General features: G+C 40.1%; 1 protein-coding gene across 3 annotated transcripts in view; it reads left to right on the top strand.

Moving 5' to 3' along the window:
• The window catches only part of SCP2 (sterol carrier protein 2), a 148,672-nt gene extending 131,887 nt beyond the window's left edge, over positions 1-16,785 (top strand). For 2 of the 3 annotated variants that reach the window (XM_082371265.1, XM_082371266.1), the window contains 2 exons: positions 12,051-12,130; positions 15,633-16,785. In XM_082371265.1, coding sequence (XP_082227391.1) covers positions 12,051-12,130; positions 15,633-15,728 — 176 coding nt within the window. In that variant the 3' untranslated portion in view covers positions 15,729-16,785. The other variant, XM_082371267.1, reaches the window with a different exon arrangement.
• The last annotated feature ends 8,245 nt before the right edge of the window (positions 16,786-25,030 follow it).

Genomic DNA, 25,030 nt, shown 5'->3' with positions numbered 1-25,030 from the left:
TGGTGGGATTGCTGGGTCATATGGTAGTTCTATTTTTAGTTTTTTAAGGAACCTCCATACTGTTCTCCAGAGTGGCTGTATCAATTTACATTCCCATCAACAGTGCAAGAGGGTTCCCTTTTCTCCACACCCTCTCCAGCATTTATTGTTTGTAGATTTTTTGATGATGGCCATTCTGACCGGTGTGAGGTGATATCTCATTGCAGTTTTGATTTGAATTTCTCTAATAATTAGTGATGTTGAGTATCTTTTCATGTGCCTCTTGGTCATCTGTATGTCTTCTTTGGAAAAATGTCTGTTTAGGTCTTCCGCCCATTTTTTGATTGGCTTGTTTGTTTTCTTGATATTGAGCTGCATGAGTTGTTTGTATATTTTGGAGGTTAATCCTTTGTCCGTTACATCATTTGCAAATATTTTCTCCCATTCTCAGGGCTGTCTTTTCGTCTTATGCTTTCCTTTGCTGCACAAAGGCTTTTAAGTTTAATTTAGGTTCCATTCGCTTATTTTTGTTTTTATTTTCGTTATTGTAGGAGGTGGGTCAAAAAAGATCTTGCTGTGATTTATGTCAAAGAGTGTTTTTCCTATGTTTTCGTCTAAGAGTTTTGTAGTGTCCAGTCTTACATTTAGGTCTTTAATCCATTTTGAGTTTATTTTTGGGTATGGTGTTAGGGAGTGTTCTAATTTCATTCTTTTACATGTAGCCGTCCAGTTTTCCCAGCACCACTTATTGAAGAGACTGTCTTTTCTCCATTGTATACTCTTGCCTCCTTTGTCATATATTAGGTGACCATAGGTGCGTGGGTTTATCTCTGGGCTTTCTATCCAGTACCATTGATCTATATTTCTGTTTTTTGTGCCAGTACCATACTGTCTTGATTACTGTAGCTTTGTAGTATAGTCTGAAGTCGGGGAGCCTGATTCCTACAGCTCTGTTTTTCTTTCTCAAGATTGCTTTGGCTATTTGGGGTCTTTTGTGTTTCCATACAAATTGTAAAATTTTTTATTCTAGTTCTGTGAAAAATGCCATTGGCAATTTGATAGGGATTGCATTGCATCTGTAGATTGCTTTGGGGAGTATAGTCATTTTCACAATATTGATTCTTCTAATCCAAGAACATGGTATATTTCTCCGTCTGTTTGTGTCATCTTTGATTTCTTTCATCAGTGTTTTATAGTTTTCTGAGTACAGGTTTTTTGTCTCCTTAGGTAGACTTATTCCTAGGTATTTTATTCTTTTTGTTGCGATGGTAAATGGGGTTGTTTCCTTAATTTCTCTTTCTGCTCTTTCGTTGTTAGTGTATAGGAATGCAAGAGATTTCTGTGCATTACTTTTGTATCCTGCAACTTTACCACATTCATTGATTAGTTCTAGTAGTTGTCTGGTGGCATCTTTAGGATTTTCTATGTGTAGTATTATGTCATCTGCAAACAGTGACAATTTTACTTCTTCTCTTCCAATTTGTATTCCTTTTATTTCTTTTTCTTCTCTGATTGCTATGGTAGGACTTCCAATACTGTGTTGAATAAGAGTGGTGAGAGTGGACATCCTTGTTGTGTTTCTGATCTTAGAGGAAATGCTTTCAGTTTTTCACCATTGAGAATGATGTTTGCTGTGGGTTTGTCATATATGGCCTTTATTACATTGAGGTGGTTTCCCTCTATGCCCACTTTCTGGAGAGTTTTTATCATAAATGGGTGTTGAATTTTGTCAAAAGCTTTTTCTGCATCTATTGAGATGATCATATGGTTTTTATTCTTCAGTTTGTTAATGTGGTGTATCACATTGATTGATTTGTGTATATTGAAGAATCCTTGCATCCCTGGGATAAATCCCACTTGATCATGGTGTATGATCCTTTTAATGTGTTGTTGCATTCTGTTTGCTAGTATTTGTTGAGGATTTTTGCATCTATATTCATCAGTGATCTTGGTCTTTAATTTTCTTTTTTTGTAGTATCTTTGTCTGGTTTTGGTTTCAGGGTGATGGTGGCCTCATAGAATGAGTTTGGGAGCTTTCCTTACTGTGCAGTTTTCTGGAAGAGTTTGGGAAAGATAGGTGTTAGCTCTTCTCTAAATGTTTGATAGAATTCACCTTTGAAGCCATCTGGTCCTGGACTTTTGTTTGTTGGAAGATCTTTAGTTATACTTTCAATTTCACTACTTGTGATTGGTCTGTTTATATTTTCTAATTCCTTCTGGTTCAGTCTTGGAAAGTTTTATCTTTCCAAGAATTTGTCCATTTCTTCCAGGTTGTCCATTTTAATGTCATATAGTAGTCATTGTAGTAGTCTCTTATGATCCTTTGTATTTCTGTGGTGTCAGTTGTAATTTCTCCTTTTTCATTTCTAATATTATTGATTTGAGTCTGCTCCCTTTTTTACTGAGTCTGGCTAAAGGTTTATCAATTTTTTTTTTATATTCTCAAAGAACCAACTTTTAGTTTTATTGATCTTTGCTATTGTTTTCTTTGTTTCTATTTCATTTATTTCTGCTTTGATCTTTATGATTTCTTTCCTTCTACTGACTTCGGGTTTTCTTTGTTCTTCTTTCTCTAGTTGTTTTAAGTGTAGGGTTAGATTGTTTATTTGAAATTTTTCTTGTTTCTTGAGGTGAGATTGAATTGCTATAAACTTCCCTCTTAGAATTGCTTTAGCTGCATCCCATAGGTGTTGGGTTGTCGTGTTTTCATTGTCATTTGTTTCTATGTATTTTTTAATTTCCTCTTTGATTTCTTCAGTGATCTCTTGGTTATTTAGCAGTGCAGTGTTTAGCCTCCATGTGTTTGTGTTTTTTACAGTTTTTTTTTCCTGTAATTGAGTTCTAATCTCATAGTGTTGTGGTCATAAAAGATGTTTGATATGATTTCAGTTTTCTTAAATTTTCCAAGGCTTGATTTGTGACCCAAGTTGTGATCACGGAGAATGTTCCGTGTGCACTTGAGAAGAACGTGTATTCTGCCACTTTCGGGTGGAATGTCCTATAAATAGCAATTAAATCTATCTGGTCTGTTGCATCATTTAAAGCTTGTGTTTCCTTATTTATTTTCATTTTGGATGATCTGTCCATTGTTGTAATTGGGGTGTTAAGGTCCCCCACTATTATTGTGTTACTCTTGATTTCCCCTTTTATGGCTGTTAACATTTGCCTTATGTATAGAGGTGCTCCTGTGTTGGGTGCATAAACATTTATAATTGTTATACTTTCTTCTTGGATTGATCCCTTGATCATTATGTAGGGTCCTTCCTTATCTCTTTAACAGTCTTTATTTTAAAGTCTATTTTATCTGATATGAGTATTGCTCCTCCAGCGTTCTTTTGATTTCCATTTGCATGGAATATCTTTTTCCATCCCCTCACTTTCAGTCTGTATGTGTCCCTAGGTCTGAAATGGTTTCTTGTAGACAGCGTATATATGGGTCTTGTTTTTGTATCCATTCAACGAGCCTGTGTCTTTTGGTTGGAGCATTTAATCCATTTACATTTAAGGTAAGTATTGATATGTATGTTCTTATTACCATTTTCTTAATTGTTTTGGGTTTGTTTTTGTAGGTCTTTTTCTTCTCTTGTGTTTCCCACCTAGAGAAGTTCCTTTAGCATTTGTTGTAAAGCTGGTTTGGTTGCACTGAATTGTCTTAGCTTTTGCTTGTGTGTAAAGCTTTTGATTTCTCCATCAAATCTGAATGAGATCCTTGCTGGGTAGAGTAATCTTGGTTGTAGGTTTTTCCCTTTCATCACTTTAAATATATCTTGCCATTCCCTTCTGGCCTGCAGAGTTTCTGCTGAAAAATCAACTGATACCCTTATGGGGATTCCCTTGTATGTTATTTTTTGCTTTTCCCTTGCTGCTTTTAATTTTTTTTTGTTTTTTGAATTTAATTTTTGTTAGTTTGATTAATATGTGTCTTGGTGTGTTTCTCCTAGGATTTATCCTATATAGGACTTTCTGCGCTTCCTGGACTTGGGTGGCTATTTCCTTTCCCATGTTAGGGAAGTTTTCAACTATAATCTCTTCAATTGTTTTCTCAGACCCTTTCTCTTTCTGTTATTCTTCTGGGACCCCTATAATTCGAATGTTGGTGCGTTTAATGTTGTCCCAGAGGTCTCTGGGACTGTCCTCAATTCTTTTCATTCTTTTTTCTTTATTCTGCTCCTCGGCAGTTATTTCCATCATTCTGTCTTCCAGCTCACTTTTTTGTTCTTCTGCCTCAGTTTTTCTGCTATTGATTCCTTCTAGTGTATTTTTCATTTCAGTTATTGTGTTGTTCATCACTGTTTGTTTGTTCTTAATTCTTCTAGGTCTTTGTTAACATTTCTTGTATTTTCTGGATCCGTGCCTCCATCCTATTTCTGAGATTTTGGATCATCTTTTTTTTTTAATTAATTAATTTATTTTTGGCTGCATTGCATCTTCACTGCTATGCACAGGCTTTCTCTAATTGCAGTGAGCGGGGGCCACTTTTCGTTGTGGTGCGCAGGCTTCTCATTGCGGTGGCTTCTCTTGTTGCAGAGCACGGGCTCTAGGCACATGAGCTTCAGTAGTTGTGGCACACGGGCTCAGTAGTTGTAGGTCATGGGCTCCAGAGCGCAGGCTCATTTGTTGTGGCACACGGGCTTAGTTGCTCCAGGGCACATGAACCTGTGTCCCCTGCATTGGCAGGCAGATTCCTAACCACTGCAGGGAAGCCCCTGGATCATCTTTACTATCATTACTCTGAATTCTTTTTTCAGGTAGTTGCCTATTTCCTCTTCATTTATTTGGTCTTGTAGGTTTTTACCTTGCTTTTTCATCTGTAATATATTTTTTTGTCATCTCATTTTTTTGATGGGTGGGGCTCTGTTCCTGTCTTACTGGTTGTTTGGCCTGAGGCGTCCAGTGCTGGAGTTTTTGCAGTTGGATAGATCTGGGTCTTGGTGCCGAGATGAGGACCTCCGGGAGATCTCACTCCTATTAATATTCCCTGAGGTCTGAGGTTCTCTGTTAGTCCAGTGGTTTGGACTCAGCGCTCCCACCACAGGAGCTCGGGGCTGACCTCTTGCTTGGGAACCAAGATCCCTTAAGCTGCACGGCGCAGCAAAAGAAAAAAAAAAAAAGGAGCAGTAGAATAACAAAGAATAAAAAATAAAATAAAATTAGAAAAATTTTAAAAAGTTAGAAAAAATAAATATATAAGTGAAACAACAACAACAAGGTAAAACAGAACCACAACAGCAAAAAAAAAAGGAGAGGGGAACAAACCAAAAGGAGCAGAACAATAATAAAGAATAAAAAGTAAAATAAAATTAGAAAAGTAAGAAATTTATTAGAAAAAATATATATAAATGAAACAACAAGGTAAAACACAACCACAAACCCCCCTGCCCCCCTGAAAAAAAAAGAAGAAAGGGCCGGAAAAGGCCTTGGCTTTGAGGGGCAGAGCTTAGGTGGGGGTGGGGCCTATGCTCAGGATCCACGAGGGAGGAAAAGGCAGCATGGCTGGAGGGGGCCTCGGACAGCGGAGTTCAGAGGTTAAGGCCCTGGGTGGGAGTACAGGGGCGGGGTTTAGGCCCAGTGCAGCTAGAGGGGGCCTCGGAGGGTGGAGGATCTGGCCTGGGACCTCAGTAGGCTCCCAGGGGCCCAAGTGTGTGGGGGAAACACTGGCCTAGTTCCCTTCCCATCCTCCCGGTCCCCACTCACAGTGGGCCCCTCCCGAGCCGCCCTTCAGCACACTGGTCCCGTCTGGCCTCTACTCCCCACCCACGCCCTCAGAACCCGGGCGGCCGGAGGGGGTCTGGGAGGGCAGAGGATCATGCCCAGGACCTCAGTAGGCTCCCCAGGGCCCAAGTGGGTGGGGGAAACGCTGGCTGCCTTCCCTTGCGATCCTCTGATCTCTCAAGGGTCTCTCCCCATCCCCGTTGCTCCCCTCACCGTGGATGGTCTCCTTCAGGTGTGAGAACCCCTCCCCTCCCCCAGCCGTCTCTCAGGAGTGCCGGTCCCATCCCGCCTCCACTTCTCCTCCCCGCTCCCTACCCCCCACGTCCCACCTGGTCATTCGGGGTTCCTCCTGTCCCCTTAGGTGTCTGTGGTTCCCCACCAGTACCTGGTAGGTGCCCTAGTTGTGAGGAGACGCGAACTCTGTGTCCTCCTACTCCTCCATCTTGATTCTGCCCCCAAGGAGATTTTTGAAGAAAAATTTTCCTGTTTTGTTATTATTGTTTGTTTTGAAAGATCATATGCTTACGGAAACATATGGCAAATTTTCAGAAAAACCTTGCTCTCTGCATATGGACTCTGGCAGTGAGCTCTCCCCACATTAGGTGCCCCATCCCATACCTGAAGGGATTTTACCCTGAATTTCTGCTGAAACTGATACTTGTTGGCAGCCAGGAGTGGCGTTGAAATATGGACTTACCAGTAAAAGCTACCATGGGAAATTGCCAGCTCCTTTTACATCAGCCAACAAATGACCATTTGTTAGAGATCAGCTATGTTAAAGCATTAATAACCTGTCCTAGTTTGAACTGGCATCTTAAAGAGAATTGCTAGATCTTTTGACATGTACATACTATTGAGAGGTTTACTTTCTGTTAACAAAGTAAGATTAACTTAAATGTATTTCATTTGCTTATATTCTAAGAGTTTGGTAGTGATACAGATGGTTATATCAAGGACTTTTAGGCTTTGTGCATTTTTCCATAATCTTTTCTTGCTGCCTGGTGTTCCTCCATGAATTCGGCCCCTCCCTCCTCTCCTTTGAAATGACTCACATATCTCCAGGAAGCCAACTTTAATTAATTTAACACGATATATTATTCTTTCATTCGTATATTCTTCCCTCTCAGCACCTGTTTGAGTTCTCAACCTTGCCCCTTAATGGGCAACATGATACAGAAAGCCTCAGAGTCTCTCATCCCCAAGGTACAGGGGAAAGAGAATAGCCTTTGCAGATACCGAAACCTGGGTTCAGACCTTGGCTCTGTCACTTACTAGGTATAAACCTTCCCTGAGTCCAGTTGTCTCATCTAGAAAATGGTGAGAATAATGTCTATCCATGGAGCTGTTGTGGGGATTAAATGAGATATAAGGTATGTAAAGCCCCTAGCGTGGTAAGTGCTCAGTAAATCATTGCTTCCTCCCCAACCCATATATTAAACATTAATTTTGTGTAAACACATTGGAATTGTCTGTGACTCCTCAAAAGGACTAGGGGAGCTGAGAAAGCATCTGGGGTACATCAGATGCAGATGAATTGGTGAAGGCTCAATTAAAACTGAGCTGTTGAATGTTTGTATTCTTCCTGTAACAGGGGGAAGCCATAGAGCTTAGGAGTTGGGAGTGTGGGCTTTGGCAGCAGGAATCTGCTTTCATACCTAGCTCAGCCACTTAGTAGCTGTGTGACCTTGGGCAAGTTGTTTGACCTCTCTGACCCTCATAGGGTTATTGTAAAGATTAAATGAGTCCAGGTATATGAAGTAATCGGCATAGTGAGAGCTCAGTAAATGCTGATATAGTAACAGCAGCAGCAGCAGCATTTATTTCCTAAAGTCACCTTTTTATTGACTATGAGTCCTTTTTTGGCATATTAGAATCTAATCCAACTATGAATCAAGTCCAGTTATCTCAGTTCGCTAGCTTTTTTCCCCCTGCTCTTTGATGTTATATATCTGCAAGAGAACTGGATTTTCTAGGTTGTAAATACCTTAATTTTTAGGACTTCAGACCTTTTTTCAAGTAATAAGAGAAAATTTTGTTACAGGCAAAGATGGAGTGGCTATTGAATCACAGTCTTTTTATGGGCTATCCCTGCATTCTAAGACATATAATAAAAACTTTTATTTTCAATCTTGTTTTCGTTATTTAATAATATAGGCATGCTGTACTTTCATAGTTTACCCCCATCTTAGGCCGTTTGGGCTGCTATATCGAACATACCACAGCCTGGGTAGCTTATAAACAACAGAAATTTACTTCTCACAGCTCTGGTGGCTGGAAGCCCTAGATAAAGGCATCAGTATGGTCCCGTTTGGTGAGGGCCCTCTTCCTGGTTCATAGCCAGTGCCTTCTTGCTGTGGGCTTATATCACGGAAGGAGCTAGGGGTCGCTCTGGAGCCTCTTTATAAGGCATTAATCCCATTCATAAGGGCTCTACTCTCACGACCTTCCAAAGGCCCTCCCTACCAATACCATCACATCAGGCATTAGGATTTCAAAATACGAGTTTTGCGGGGGATACAAACCTTCAGACCATAGCAACTCCTATCTTTTTTTATTAAGGCACAGATTATCTAACTATTGGACCATAATTTGATATTATTACTATTAGTGGTAGTAGTACTATTAGAGTACTATTGTTATATTGATTGCCTGAAACACTGACTACTGAAAATTTTGATTTCTTGGTGAATTTTTCCTTTTGCACTTGTCCAAGGTAGACATTGCTGATTTAGCAATAAGATATTAGAGTCTTTGTGGTATGGCCTTTTTTACATTATACTTTGGTTATACTACTAAAATTAATATTTTAAACGTATTTGCAGGGCAGGAATAGAGACATAGACGAAGAGAACGGACATGCGGACACCGGGGAGATGGGGAGGGTGGGAGATTAGGATTGACATATATACACTACCATGTGTAAAATAGATAGCTAGCTCGGTGCTTTGTGATGACCTAGATGGGTGGGATGGGGGGTGTGGGAAAGAGGTCCAAGAGGGAGGGGATATATGCATACATATGGCTGATTCACTTTGTTGTACAGCAGAAACTAACACAACATTATAAAGCAACTATACGCCAATAAAAAAATTAATATTTTTAAAACTTTGTTTTTATATAGTAATACATACTTAAGTGCAAAAAAATTGGGAAAGATAGAGAAACAAAATGAAAAAATTACTCTCCTATAATCCTACCATCTATATCAGGGGTTGACAAATTATGAACTGTGGGCCAAATTCATCCCGCCACCTGTTTTTTTGTTTGTTTTTTTTTGTGTAAAAGTTTTCTGAAGTCTAGCCTGTAAGGAAGGGCATGAATCTGTAGTGTACAGCCTGATAAATGTTAACAAATGAATACATCTCCCAGATCAAGATGCATAATGTTGCCAGCACTGTAGAAACCTCCCTGACACCACCTCCCATCACTATCCACTCCCAAAAGGAACCACTATTCCAAATTCTGTCACCATAGGTTGATATTATTTATTTTGGAAATTCATATAGGTGGAACCATACAATATTTACTCTTCTAGGTGTGGCTTCTTTCACTCAGCATTGTAAGGTTTATTATATTGTTGCATGTAGCAGTAGTTCATTTTTACTATGTGAATACACCAGAATTTATTTATTCAGTTCATGGTTGCTGTATCTTCGCAGTTTTCCATTTTGTGGCCTTATGAATAAAGGTGTTATGAACATTCTCATATGTGTCTTTTAGTGGACACATGTACTTATTTCCATTTGGCATATAACCAGGAGTAAAAATACTAAGTCATGAGCTACCATATAGCCAGTTTTTTGATATGGATGTACTATTTTACAGTCTCTTCCATATTATATGAGAGTTTCATTTGCTCCACATTTTTGACAGTACTTGGTAATGTCAGTTTTTTTTTTTTTTTAAGTCAGGTTCATTGAGGTATAATTTACATACAATAAAATCTACCTTTTTTAGATGTACAATTCTATGAATTTAGACAAATGCATACAGTTGTATAGCCACTACCAAAACTCAAGATATAGAATATTTCCAAAAAATGTCCTCATGTCCTTTTGTAGTCAACCCCCTTCTCTCACCCTCAGGCCCTGGCAACCCCTGATCTGATTTCTGTCCCTGTAGTTTCACTTTTTCCAGAATGTCATAAACTGCAAATGGAGTCATACAGTATGCAGCTTTTTGAGCCTGTTTCTTTCATATATTATCAGTAGTTTGTTCCTTTTTGTTGCTGAGTAGTTTATCCATTCACCAGCTGGAGTATATTTAGTTTTTTTTCAGCTTTTGGCAATTTGAATAAAGCCACTATGAGCATCCACATACAGGTTTTTGTGTGGATTTATGTTTTCATTTCTCTTCGGTAAACACCTAAGAATGGGATTGGTAGGTCATATGGCATGTGTATGTTTAGCTTTCTAAGAAATGTCCAGACTGTTGTCTAAAGTGGCTGTACCATTTTACAGTCCCTCCAGCGTTGTTCTGACCTTTTAGTTGTTCCTCATCCTCACCAGCACTGGGTATTATTATTATTTTTTAAGCCATTCATTCTAGTAGGTATGTTGTAGTATCTCAACTGTACTTTTTTTTTTTTTTAAAGTTTTTTCCCTTTTTTTCAATTATTTATTTATTTATTTATTTATTTATGGCTGTGTTGGGTCTTCGTTTCTGTGCGAGGGCTTTCTCTAGTTGTGGCAAGTGGGGGCCACTCTTCATCGCGGTGCGCGGGCCTCTCACTATCGCGGCCTCTCTTGCTGCGGAGCACAGGCTCCAGACGCGCAGGCCCAGTAATTGTGGCTCACGGGCCCAGCTGCTCCGGGGTATGTGGGATCTTCCCAGACCAGGGCTCGAACCCATGTCCCCTGCATTGGCAGGCAGATTCTCAACCACTGCGCCACCAGGGAAGCCCCCTCAACTGTACTTTTAATTTGCATTTTCCTGCTGACTAATGGAATTGAACACTGTTTCATGTGCTTTTTTTGACCATTTGGAGATCTTTTGTATGTGCCTGTTTATGTTATTTGCCCACTTTTGTATTGAACTATCTAACCTTTTCTAATTGAGTGATAGGAGTTTTTTATATTTTCTGGATACAAATTCTTTGTTAGATCTGTGAGTTGCAAATATCTTATCCCTCTTGGTCTGCTACCTGTTTTGAAAATAGTTTTATTGGAATACAGCTACATTCATTTGTTTATGTATTCTCTATGGCTGCTATTGTGCTACAGGTGCAGAGTTGAGTAGTTGCAGTAGAGACCTAGTGGCCTGCAAATCCTAAAATATTTAGTGTCTGATCCTTTACAGAAAAAGTTTGTTAACCCCTGATCTAGATAACTATTCATCTTCTAACAATTTACCACAAACTTAGTGGTTTAAAAAAACACACACATTTATTTATTACCTCACAGCTTCCATGGGTAAGTTGGCTGAGGACAGCTTAGCTGGGTCCTCTGCATAGGGTGTCGCAGGCCGCAGTCAGGGTGTTGGCCAGGGCTGAGTTCTCATCTAGAGACTTGACTGGGGAAGTGGTTCGTGTCCAAGTTCACTGATATTGCTGGCAGAATTAATTTCCTTGTAGCTGTGAGAATGATAGCTTTACTTTTTTACTGGTTATTGGTCAGAGTCTGCCCTCAGCTCCTAAAGGTCAGTACCCTGCCATGTAGCCCTCTGCATATGCAGTATGCAGTTCACAGTATAGCAGCTAGCTTATTCAAGGCCAGCAGGAGAGTGAGAGAGAGCCAGCAAGACAGAGTCTTATACAGTGTAACAGAACACAGGAATGACAGCCCATCACCTTTGCCACATTGTGCAGGCTAGAAGCAAGTCACAGGTCCTGCCCACACTCGAGAGTAGGGGATTATACAAAGGCATGAATACCAGAAGGCAGGGATCACAGGGGTCACCTTAGAGTCTGTGTGCCACAGTAGCTATTATTAATTTATTGGTCTCCGAGTTTACAGATGTTCTTCCTATACATACATAATTGAATATCTGTTTTTAAGCAAAACTTGGGTCCATTCTTACAGTTTGTTTTGTAACTGGCTTATATAACAGTATCATGAAGAGTATAACATAAATATCTTTTCAGGTCAATAAAATGTAGATCTACATCATCTAATGACTGCATTGTATCCCATTATATGAATATACCATGATTTATTTAATAAATTCCCTCTTGTTAAATATTGAGGTTGCTTGTGATTTATGTCACATTTCACCAGGCTGCCATAGAGTGTATGTGAGTGCCCATTTGCCCACACTAATTCTGGATGTGATTCTGTTGCAGTCAGTGGCTTTTGACTAAAATGTATACATGAAACTGAACACTCTCCTTTTCTCCTTCCTTCTGCACGTCTCTGTTTTAGATAAGAAGGCCGACTGCACAATTACAATGGCTGACTCGGACTTACTGGCTTTGATGACTGGTAAAATGAATCCTCAGTCGGTAAGTATGATGGCGCTTATATCCTTTTCTTAGGTGGGTTTTAGCCCGTTTCACTTCATCACCTACCTCAACCTCATCCCATAAAGTGCAAAGTGGTCAAACCCACAAAACTCAGTGTTCCCCAAATGTTCACTTAACAAATGACAGACAGCTGTGAAGCTAATGATGTGCCAGACGATGCCCTGTGTGCTGGAAATGTCCAGATGTAGAAGAAATAGTTCCCATGCTCAGGGCGCCCACAATTTGGTACGAGACAGGTCTGCAAAAGAGTAAGTGCAGGGCTTCCCTGGTGGTGCAGTCATTAAGAATCTGCCTGCCAATGCAGGGGACGCGGGTTTGAGCCCTGGTCCAGGAAGATCCCACATGCTGTGGAGCAACTAAGCCCGTGCGCCACAACTACTGAGCCTGTGCTCTAGAGCCCGCGAGCCACAACTACTGAGCCCGTGCACCACAACTACTGAAGCCCGCGTGGCTAAAGCCCATGCTCTGCAACAAGAGAAGACACCGCAATGAGAAGCTCGCACAGCGCGACGAAGATTAACCCCTGCTCATCGCAGCTAGAGAAAGCCTGCACACAACAACAAAGACCCAGGCTTCCCTGGTGGCGCAGTGGTTGAGAGTCTGCCTGCCAATGCAGGGGACACGGGTTCGAGCCCTGGTCTGGGAAGATCCCACATGCCGCGGAGCAACTGGGCCCGTGAGCCACACCTACTGAGCCTGCACGTCTGGCGCCTGTGCTCCGCAGCAAGAGAGGCCACGATAGTGAGAGGCCCGCGCACCGCAATGAAGAGTGGCCCCCGCTTGCCGCAACTAGAGAAAGCCCTCGCACAGAAACGAAGACCCAACACAGCCAAAAATAAATAAATACATTTTAAAAAAAATAAATAAAAAAATAAAAGTAACTACATAATAAATATAAAAGATTATTAAAAAAAAACAACAAAGACCCAATGCAGCCAAAAATAAATAAATTAAATAAATAAATTTTTTTAAAAAACTTAAAAAAAAAAAAAGTAAGTGCAGCCAAATATCCAAGGTGCCCTGCCTTACTTGTGGTCGGGGAGGATGGAGGAAGGAGAAGCCACATCTTCCTGGGCCATCAGAGAAGGCTTCACAGAGGAAACAATGCTTGGCTGAGTCCTGGGAGTGATTAGGAGTTAGCAGTGCACAGATGGAGAGTAGGAGCCATCAGATAGAAGGAGGGACTGGTGTGAACAAAGGCATGATCTTTTACATTTCGTATCTTTGCCCGTGCTCTTTTTTTTGCCTGAGCTGTCCTTCCTTGACAAACTCCTTGCCTTTCAAAATGAACTTAGATGTTATGTCCAAAGACCTCCTACCACATTGTTGGGGAGCTACAGTCAGTCCCTCTTCTGGGCCACTTACTGGACTGCTAGCCTGGCACTTGTCTCATTATACTAGTCATAATGTGCCTATCTCTTCCCTATTAGATTGTGTGTATCTCAAGGGAACAAAGCACATCTTGTTCATCTTTGTGTCTCCAGAACTTAGCATGATGCCTTGCGTTTTTGGGTTTTCACAATTAATTTGCATTTGTCTAAAATGTATTTATGCCTTGTGTAGATTTTCCAGGCCCCCAGATTGTCAAGGGTCTTCTTATACTCTTTAGTTGTACAGTGTTGAACAGACTTGATATACATTATCCATAGATAACACAAAGGAAGCTAAAATGCTGCTTTCCACTGTAACCTTATTTTTTTTTTTGTTGCCTCAGCCTGATTTGTTTTAGGTCTTGTTCCTGTGGTACCCTAGTAATTTGAAAGATTGGATAAAACAACTAAATCTGACTCCTACTCGTATTCCTTTTAAAAATGCTTTTTCTAAGCAACTAAGCATATTTCAGCTGATGCGTGGACAAGTGAGAGATTTGCATCTGTGATGTTTCAACTGAATACACACCATTGACACTGACATTTCCACCCACTGCGCCCTCTCCAAAAATCTGGACAGAACAGAGGCCACCAATCTCGGAGCTGGCCGACATCCTCCTTCCCACCCACCGCTGCTTATTCCACGGAGCACACCATGCACTTCCTTGGCAGTGTGGTCAGGCTTCGCACTCAGCTGCCCTCGTTCTCTCAGTTTATCTGTTTACCACCCATTTTGGGGAGTGAAGTGTCAGCTTACTTTTCCTGAACACCTGTTAGCACCCAAAGGAATTAAAGATAAAAATAGGAGACGTTTCTGTTAATGTGCTGATGGCCTTCCCTTATGCTCAGTAGAAGATTTGACTGGAAACCATTAAATGCAGTGGAAATTATAATTTCAGTGTTTGGCTACAGTTGAAACAAAGCAATGTGCTCTCCAGCAGAAAGCACATGAAGAACACCTTAGGGGCCAGATTTAAATGATTCTTATGTTCGGATTCTCTAAAAAGTGAAGACTCATTTATTAAATGAAAAGTCATTTCCTCTTTTAATTAAGAAAAGGGAAATATGGTGAGTTTCTCTTCTAGATACTACTGGTCCATATTTTTAAAGGACATATGTTAAATATATTGTGTTCTGAGACACCTGACCTTAAAGTCATCAGACAGAAGGCTGTGTGCCATATAGAAAGAAATATTTAGTTTGTCCAGACAGAGGAGAGAAAAAAAAGGAATTAGTCACCCTCACCAGAAGGTGTAGAGAAAGCAGAGCTCTGAGATTTCCTATGGATGAGGCAGAAGAGCCCCTCACTTCTTAATGAATATACTTGTTAGGAAGCTAAGACTACCAGAACTTTTCCTGTAGCTTTTCCTTATTTTAAGAATTGAGTTAAAAGACTGAGATCGTAGCAGGGAAATCATGCTATGTTCCCAATTTTGCTATTTCTTTAAAGTTTTCCTGGGATTTTGTTACATGATAAATTTAGCAAACATCATGTGATCTAATCCCAGGCAGTTGTTAAATGGAACAAACTGTGGCTCTGCACTTGGGATTGGTTTGATTCTTCTTATTGAGCCAAAGATTAACACAGGCACCTCAGTCTCAGCAGTCTGCCTGGCCTCCCTCTGTAGGGAATAAATCTTTATCATGTAGACCAAAAAAGGGAGAAAAATGGTGACATTTCATCTGCATTGTATTGAATCCCAAGAGTTCATAAGTGTGTTATGCATGTGCTTTTTCTCCCTGCTAGCAGACCCACTGAACAAATGTGTAATGTTTTTAAACAAAATCGGTCTAGTATGAATCCACTCTGCCTAATATTTGGAAAATGTACCACCCTTGAGGAAGGCAGGTAAAGGCAGGCTCAATTTTTAAGAGAACACATTTGGGAAAGATATGCCTTTTGACGGCTCTATAAAAAGCATGACTTTTACAAATTCGTCCTTTTGAAGACTCTGGTTCTAAATCTATTCCTGAAAGCCAAGTTTCATATTTTGAAGAAAGTTTAAGAGACCTGGATAAATAAATCATCTCAAGGCTGGATAGTCTAGAGATATCAGCGGTCTCAAAACAAAAAACACCAAATGATAAATTTTCTTTCTTCTTCCTCGCAGGCCTTCTTTCAAGGTAAATTGAAAATCACTGGCAACATGGGTCTGGCTATGAAGTTACAAAATCTTCAGCTTCAGCCAGGCAAAGCTAAACTGTGAAGAACTCTCTTTGCCTACCTTTGAAAATCAAGATGAGATATATAGATATATATCCATATATTTCATTGTCAGAACTTAGATTGAAACTACACATTGGCAAATAGCGTATTTGTTTTTAAATGGGTGTGACCAATCCTGTTTTTCCTAAGCTCTGGGTGAATAGAACCTGATGGTGTACTACTGCTTTGCTGAATTGCATACAACTGTGCATTACAAAGTTAATATGGTAATTATGGTTTGGGGTAAAATTGAGTTTTAGAATAAAATTAGGAATAGCAAAATCCAAAAACTATGTAAACAAAAGCTCTCATTTTGCTTATAAAGTATATTTGAGGATTATTCTGCTGAAGATTCAATTTAAGTTTTCCTTGGGAGAACTAGGGAAGAAACAGAATACCAGTAGCTGGCCAGTAATTAGTGTTGTGCACTTAATGACCTTAATCTGTTTTCCATTGATAATTTTAAAAATTCTGTACTGGGATGTGTTTTTTAAAAAATCTTTACAGTTTTGCATTTCATGCCATCAAAACAGTATTTTCTTCCCAAATCAAAGAAATATGATCAAGGCTTGGGAGAAAAAATATATAGCTGAACACAGGCCTATTTTTTAAAACAAAAATATTTTTCAGTGAGTTTCCTTCTTGGAAAAAAATCAATGTATTAGAATCATAAAACACTGTTGTTAAAAATAATTGAACAAATAAAGTTTGCTTTGAGATGCACAGTTTTCAAATTATAATCTCATATTAATTTAATTAAATTTGTAAAACTCTCCTTCCTTTGTTATAATTTTCCCTTTTCATATGTTTAGTTTAACAAGCCACATTTAATTTACCTTCCTAGTTTTTTTTAATTCAATTTAAAGGAATATTGCTTTTTATTCCTTTTTTTTTAAAGGTAAATTTCATATCAGACTTTGGCATGTGATGTGTTTTCCCTACTTTTACCTTCCTAGATTTTCTAATGCTAATGTTATTTCTATTAACTCGGTAAGATATAGGGTAAAATAATGTTTTTGGAAGAATGTTTAATAGAAAATTAAAATAGCTCTTCCTCATCTCCTTTGTTTTTATTGTGTATGTTCTTTTTGTTCAGGGTTTTCTAAATGATGGAGAGTAAGAGAAACATTGGGGATTTACAATCTGTGTTATCTAGACTACTATCTACTGGTTACTTTGGCATAATCAATCACTAGCTCTTGATTAGGGAGGTGCTGTGTTGTGGTGGAAAGAGCACTTGACTAGGAGCCAGGAGTCTTGTTTCTCTTAGGCAAATAAGTAACTGTCTGCTAGCTTGTTTGCTGTTTGCTAGCCTGTTTGCTAACCTGTTAAAAGAGGGCATTTAAGATGGTCTTTAAGGTCCCTTCTGTTCTGATAATGCTGTGAGTCTACTCAGAGCCCAGTAGAACTGTTTGGGAGTTATCCAGGTCCCACCTTTCTGCTGTTAACACGTTTACTTCACCCAAAGGTGGTCAGAGGTAAAAAGCCAGGTGGTTTCATTTTGCTTGTTTAGATGTTTGGAGCCTCTACTAATCAAATCAGGACTGTGGATCCGATCCCCTAGGCCATTTAGCTTTGCATGTTCTGTGACCAGCAGAACAGCATTTGGGGATGGGACAAGATGGTAAATTAAGGCAGTATAAGTTTATCTCAAGTCCCATAAAATCAGTTCAGAACACAGACTTCCTAATCATAGAGGCTTTTTACTCTGAGAAGAAAAAAGACTTCAAGGAAAAAGTTCCTACAAAATGTCTGATTTATTTGTAGTTTGGATTTGCTGCATTTTTCTGCCTTCACTTGTCCCAGATAGCAGGAGATGTTTGTTTTAGGCTTTAGGATGAACCTGAAAAAAAACAAAAACAAACAACAAAAGAAAAACAAAAACTTGTTCTTGGGGTAGAGATGTATCCATATATAAATACAATTTATATGTATAATAGAAAAGTACTTAATGATAAAAATATAGTAGCAGTTTAATTTCTAGGGAAGCATCATGGTTTGGAGGAAAGAGGTTAACAGGTCTGGGTTAAAACTGATACTGTTACTGGTTTTGCTACTTGTGCAGGTTGAGCCTCAGTCAGTTGCCTGATCTGGAAAGTGGAGATATTAATATTGACCTCCTAGGATTATTGAGAATCTAGAGAGGTAACATATGTAAAGTACCTAAATTAGTGTTAGGTGTACATCGTAGTCATTCTTAGTTCCCTTACTGGAAATGTGAGTTCCCTTCCTCTCCCCACCTTTTGCCTCTGTGATATGTGATGTCTGTAGTGTGTTTGTTTGTTTTTTTTTATGTCCCACTTTTTGAGTCTTTTCTCATTTGTTCATTCACTGAACAAATATTTCTTAAGTGCCTATCATATATTGGGTACCATATTGAGGGTAATGCTAAGCACTGGAGACAGCAGTGAGCTCCTCAGTCAAATCAAAAAGATGAATAATTATTACAGACTGATGTGCCGTGCAGGAGATGGTCAGAGTGCTGTCATGGAGAGTCATAGTGACTGACTCACTGTGATACAGTGGTTAAGGGCGACATCTCTGAGGAGGCAATATGTAAGCTGAGATCCACAGGTTGAGGAATGAGCCGTGCAAAGAACCATGCAGGAAAGGGGGAAAGACACCTGGCTTGTTCTAGAAATTGCAAGAGGGCCAGTGTGAGTGGAATATAATGACCCAGAAGGACAGGCCCAAGATGAGGCTGGATAGATACACAGGAGCCGGTTATATTGGAATCTGTTCGTTACAGTAAGGCATTTGTATTTCATTCTTAGTGCAGTTGGGAGCTGTTGAAGGTGTAGCTTTACATGTGTTTCTTTCTCACTCATGCTGCATATCCACTTCACCTTCATATCCTAAGTCTAGAACCCAGGCTAATGGAGCACTTCTGTCTGGAGCACTGCTCCCATTTCATTGTCGGAAGAAAGTCACATGCCTCACCTAACTTCACAATCTTACCATGTATCAGAAGAAGAGAATGGAGTTGGATTATTTCTGAAGGAACTGATGACCATCACAGAAGGGCTCTAGGCAGGGGAATGAAATAATTTAAACTGTCACTGTAGCTGCTGTGTGGAGAATGTACTGGGAGTACAGGGCTGGAGAATGGAAGGTGCAAGAAGATGGTGTCCTGGACTAGGGTGTCAGTGGTGGACTTAGATGTGGAAATTAGGCAGAGGTAGAGCTGACAGAACTTGGTGACTGGATATCGGGGCAAGAATGGCTTCCAGTGACTGGCCAGGTGAATGGTGGGTCATGACTGGAATGAGGAGGGGACAGCAGGTTTTAGGGAGAGTGGTTGAAATAATAAGCTCCACTTTTGAACTTGTTAACTTTGAGATGCCTGAAAAGATTTCCAGGTGGAGATATCAAGGAGGCAGCTGCATTTACAAGACTGGAGCTCAGAGGTGGGGTCAGCTTGCAGATGCACTTTTGGAAGTCATGAGCATATGGGTGGTATTTAAAGCCACAGGAATGGATGGTGTCACCTGGGGAGGGAAGAAGGGGGATTAGAGTACGCCTTGAGGAACCCCAGCTGTTAGAGATCAGGTAGAGGAGGAGGATCTGGCAAGGGGTATGAGGACAAAGGACTAAAGAGGTGGAGGAAAATTTCCTGGGAAAAGATACAGCCTAAAAGTGGCAGTGGTCAACTGTGTCCTATGCTGCTTGTGAGGTCAGTTAGGATGATGTCTGAAAAGTGTCTACTGGATTAAATTTGGCAACATGGAAGTCATGGGTGATTACTACAAAATCACTTTCAGTGCTGGATTGGAATTGGTTTCATAAAGAGCTACGAAAAACAAGAACAGAAAAGTTCCATTTGGTAGTGATATGTTCAGTTTCCAAGTGATTAGTACAGAGCAAGCACATTAGCTAATACTTTCAGTTCTAGATTAGGTCATCTTGCACATGCTGTTCTCTGTGCCCACCCTCACCATTCTCTTCCTGCTGCCTGCCACTTTATCCACTTGGCAAATTCCTTTTCATCCTTTTCATGCCTTAGCTTTCAGGAAGTTGTCCCTCTTTGCCACACACACACACACACACACACACACAAACAAAACAAAAAAACAAACACTACGTAATCGTTCCTTTGTAGTAATATGTTTCTGTCTCCCACTGAACAGAGAGCTCCTTAAGGGCAGGGACTGCATTTCATGCGTCCATTTTGATACCCCCAGTGCAAAGTCTTGGCTTACTGTCATACAGTGAATGAATGAGATAAGCTGAATAACAATCTCATATTCACAGGGGGCTTTTCTGAAGATAGTAGCCTCATCATAGCAATGCATTATCTATGACAATGACCTTCTGTTGCCCCGATGTTGAAAGAGAACATTAAAAATTCCTCTTTAGCCGGACTTATCTTGCTATTTCTTTTTTTTTGGAAAGAATCAATTTTATTTATTTATTTTTGGTTGCGTTGGGTCTTCGTTGCTGCATGCAGGCTTTCTCTAGTTGTGGTGAGCGGGGGCTACTCTTCGTTGCAGTGCACGGGCTTCTCATTGCAGTGGCTTCTCTTGTTGCAGAGCACGGGCTCTAGGTGCGTGGGCTTCAGTAGTTGTGGCCCGTGGGCTCAGTAGTTGTGGCCCAAGGGCTCTAGAGGACAGCCTCAGTAGTTGTGGTGCACAGGCTTAGTTGCTCCGCGGCATGTGGGACCTTCCTGGACCAGGGCTCGAACCCGTGTCTCCTGCATTAGCAGGCGGATTCTTAACCACTGCACCACCAGGGAAGTGCTATCTTGCTATTTCTTTGAAAATATTTGCAGCTTCTCAGAATAGTCTTTCAACTTAAGATTGAAGCAGCCTGAAGTAATCAGAAAAGTCAGTTTATTTGTAGTTTTATTACATGTTTGTAAAAAACAAAGTGGCAGGATTTCCCTGGTGGCGCAGTGGTTGAGAATCTGCCTGCCAATGCAGGGGACACGGGTTCGAGCCCTGGTCTGGGAAGATCCCACATGCCGCGGAGCAACTAGGCCTGTGTGCCATAATTACTGAGCCTGCGCGTCTGGAGCCTGTGCTTCGCAACAAGAGAGGCCGCAATAATGAGAGGCCCGCGCACCGCGATGAAGAGTGGCCCCCGCTTGCCGCAACTAGAGAAAGCCCTCACACAGAAACGAAGACCCAACACAGCCATAAATAAATAAATAAATAAATAAATAAATAAACCCAAAGTTAAAAAAAAAAAAAAGTAACACTCAAGATTTCAGCTTTAAAAGGAAAAACAACAACAACAACAACAAAGTGGCCTAGTTGGTTCTGGGTACATTAAAATCATTAGTCTTGCTGTACTTGTCCAGATGAATTAAAAATCTCAGGTTTCTGTAATCCTTGTTGCATATATAGAAGAACAGTAATGGAGCACATGATTAGGAAGTTGAGTGTGGAGGTGATGGAGGAGTCACTGAGGTAGGATCAGAAGAATCTCAGATCAGGTCCTGTCTGCCTCCTGGAAGCTAAGTTAGGACAAGGCTTTAAGCTTCGTCAGACTTTAGTTTCTTCCTCTGCACAAGGGGGGCACTGTTCATATTTTTAAAAATAGTCTCATTAGACTGTGAACACCTTGAGGGCAGAAATTGTTATTCACCTCTGTCTCTAGTATTAATACCATGTCTACCAAAGTAAGCATCAGCAAAGGTTTCTCAGACAAATGAGGAGTAGACAACAATCCATTAAAGTTCTTTGCGATTGTAATATACCTTGTAAAAGGTTCAGTTACATATAAACATAAACTCCTTCTGTTTTCTTCATCTGTGTCACCCTAGAAAAAAGAAACATGAAGTTAAATCCTGTAAGTAACCGCTTTATCTTCTGAAACTTTAGCAATTTGAGAAAATAATACATTTAGAGCAGCCTGGTATAGTGGGAAAACTTGGGGCCTATCAGATGAGGGTTTTGGTCCTAGCTCTGGCACTTAAACATTGGGACCTTCCTTGAGCTGATAATGACTCTGAGCCTGTTTCTCACTCTGTAAAAAGAGAATAATAATGCCTACCTTGCTGGTTGTGAGGATTAGCAACTGTAGCTGTAAAATGTCACGTACTCAATAGATGGTGCCTAATGTTATTTGAGAAATTTTTTTAACATGAAGGAGTTTATTCATTGGAACATTTTGTGATAATCCTTTGAGTTCAGATAATCAGCTAACTTCAGGATTGGGGACAATTTGCATTCCTCGTTGACTGTCATCTTACATTTTTCTCAAGATTCATTAAAATTTAATAGTCTCTGTAACTGAGTGAATATAGGATTATGTAGACTTTCAGAAGGTTTGCATTTCATCCAAAGATTACAGTTCTAGCTGTCCATGGCATGGTTGCTTTTTGAACACAAAGAAGTTGCTTGATTTTATTGACTGGGGGAAAAAAGGGTAATTAGCCAGATTGTACCTCTGGGTAACTTGCTCTGTGGGATTGAGTTTGTTTAGAGACTTACTCTGGGATTGAGTTTGTTTAGAGACCACACTGATGTGAATTAGGAACTTTGGGTATACTACTAAACAGCTAATGAGGGCCCTGAAAGATTTATGTGCTATCAGGAACCACAGCCATGTCTGGCCAAATTTTAGAGTTTTTCTCAATAGAGAGTTACAAAATCTACTGGAAAGGTCCAGTATTAATATCTATCTGGAGACTGCTGCAAACAAACAGCTCTTTAGTTCTTGGTAAGAACAGAGACTATTGGGCCAGATTTCTGGCCCTTAAGAAATGTGGTGTCTGATTCCATTTGGCAGGAAGTTTAATCTGGTACGGAAACTTTAGCCAGACTTCTTGGAGAAATATTTTTTTAATGTAACATATCCAAAACTTATTGCAAAAAGCAATGTCCACTTAGTCTATCTATTCTATTAATAATCATTTAAATACTTTGTAAATAAATATTCACAGTGCTGTTTTCAGCAACATCTAGTAAATGCTTGACCTTTTAATTCCTGAATTTGTGGCCATAAACTTTTATGTAAAATTGGGGGAAATTCATTGTAGTCCGCTGTTTATTTAAGCTGCAGGCAGAGAAGCAGTAAGTGCTACAGTTTTCTAATCAACTACCAATCAGTGGTAGGTTTTCTTTTTCTTTGTAAGTTATTGTATAATTCACTTTTTAGAATATGGCACCTTCTATAGTGTACAGAACACTCGGTTCAAGATTAAACACCTCATTTAGAACTGGAATATATGGACACGAATTTTGGACAGGAAGGCAGAGCAGTATAAGAGAACGGCTGACTTAGGCAGGCTGAAAGGAGCCTTCCCCTTGGCAAAATGATACCCAAGGGCAGGGTGTGATAACAGTTCACAAATACTTGAGAGGTGCAAAGACCAAAGGGGGAGGGGATTATTTTGCTTAGTTATTAGAAGTAATGAGAAGTATAGAAAGGAAAATTTCAGACTGAAAATCAGTTGAATTTCCTGACAGTAATAATTGGTCATGAGAGGACTGAACGCACCAACCACAGAGAAGATCCTAAACGAATCTGGCAAAGCAGGGCATTTCATTGCGGAAGATGTACCTCAACAGTGGCCGAAGGAGCATCTGAATGGGAGGAAATATTTTATTGACAGCCACTCTTGAGGATTTCTCTTTATCCCATTTATCATAATCCTTTTTCTTCTATGTGTCAGAAAGAAGACTTTGATATCTTTTTATATTTACTTGTTTATACCCTGACGGGTTCCCTGACTTACTAGATACCTTCGGAAGAAACAGAAGGAAATGAGTATTCAGAAGCTTTTAAGTTTTCACGATGTAAAAGCAGCCTGAATTTTTGTTTGTTTGTTCTTTTTTTTTTTTAGTCTTTTTTATTTAGCTTAAGGTAGGAGAATCTGAAAGCCACGAAATGGTAGCTGCAGTGTAGGAGACACCTCTCACTGGAGTTGGAAGCAGAAGGCCTGAGTTTGAATTCTGACTCAAGTACATACTCATTAGCTGGTCACCTGAGCAAGTTACGTATCCTCCCTGAGCATCGATTTCCTAAAATAAGGGGGCAATAATCCCATCATGCTTGGGAAGATAAAGTGAAACGATGTGTAGGAGAATGCTGCTGTACAATGAACCAGTTCTAGTTGTGTTTGTGTTAGTTTTTTTTATTGCTACTGTGTCAAATTACCACAAACTTTGTGGCTTAACTTCTTATCTAGAGGTTCTGGGAGAGAATCTGCTTCCATGCTCGTTCAGGATGTTGGCAGAATTCAGTTGCACGCGGCTGTGGGACTGAAGTCCCCGTATCCTTTTTGGCAGCCAGGGGTAGTTCTCAGCTTCTAGAGGCTGCCTGTGTTTCCTGCATCTTTAAAGCTAGTCAAGTCCTCACATTTCAGATCTCTCTGATCTCTCCTTCTGCCTCATCTCCTACCTCCAGCCAGAGAAAGTTCTCTGTTTTTAAGAGCTCATGTGATTAGGTTAGAACCACCTGGTTAATCCGGGATGATCTCCCTATTTTAAGGTCCATAACCTTTATTACATCTGCAAAATTTCTTTTGTCATATAATGTAACTATTCACAGGCTCTAGGGATTAGGGTTTGGACATCTTTGGGGGTTCATTCTGCCTACTACAATGATGGTATTTTAGGGCTAGAAAGGGACCTTACAGAACATGAGATGGGGTTCTTGCCCTGGAGGGTTTATAATCCAGGGGGAAAGAGATGAGAAATATAATATTCAGCAAGAAAAGTCCAATAATAAAGAGTTTGTATGGGATGTTATAGGAGCCCAGAAGACTTTTTCTGTACCTGACTAAGCCTGTGGTTTTTTCATCATGCCTTGCTTGTTCTTTGATCTCATTTATCAAGATCCTTCAGATAGAATCCATATACACAGAACACCACCATGCAATTTGATTTCTAAATGTCCAGAAAATTAAGCTGCTGCCATAGCTCAGTATTTGGGACTCTGCTACTTAATAAGGAAAGGTCTTGAGCCCTTGAGGTCTTGAGTAAGAGGAGTTATTTTCTTCTCTGATGATGAAGTATAACACCACCTTATCTCCCCTTATCTTGTCCCTTATCCCCGATTTTTCCTCATCAGACCCCCCTTTGAGAGCCTTCCTGTCCCTCACTCCTAGTTCTTTCCGTCCATGTATATGTCTTTACTCCTACCCTCTTTTGAGTTTTCTTGCTTCGTATTGTTTTGAAATAGAAGGCACTTACCCGGGGCAATGCAAAGGTTTATGTTTAATTCTTGTCACTTGTCATTTCTGCTTTAATAATGTTCCGTGAATGTTCAGTCAGATCTCGGTGATAGTTTTGTAGTAATAGCAGCTGCCATTTATTGAGCACTGACCATGTGCCAGGTGCTGTGCAGAGTCCTGTA

Source organism: Balaenoptera borealis, assembly GCF_965194805.1.
Source record: "Balaenoptera borealis genome assembly, chromosome: 1".
NCBI classification, from domain to species: domain Eukaryota; kingdom Metazoa; phylum Chordata; class Mammalia; order Artiodactyla; family Balaenopteridae; genus Balaenoptera; species Balaenoptera borealis.
The sequence above is the reverse complement of the archived record's forward strand: the minus strand, read 5'-3'. Positions and strand labels throughout refer to the sequence as shown.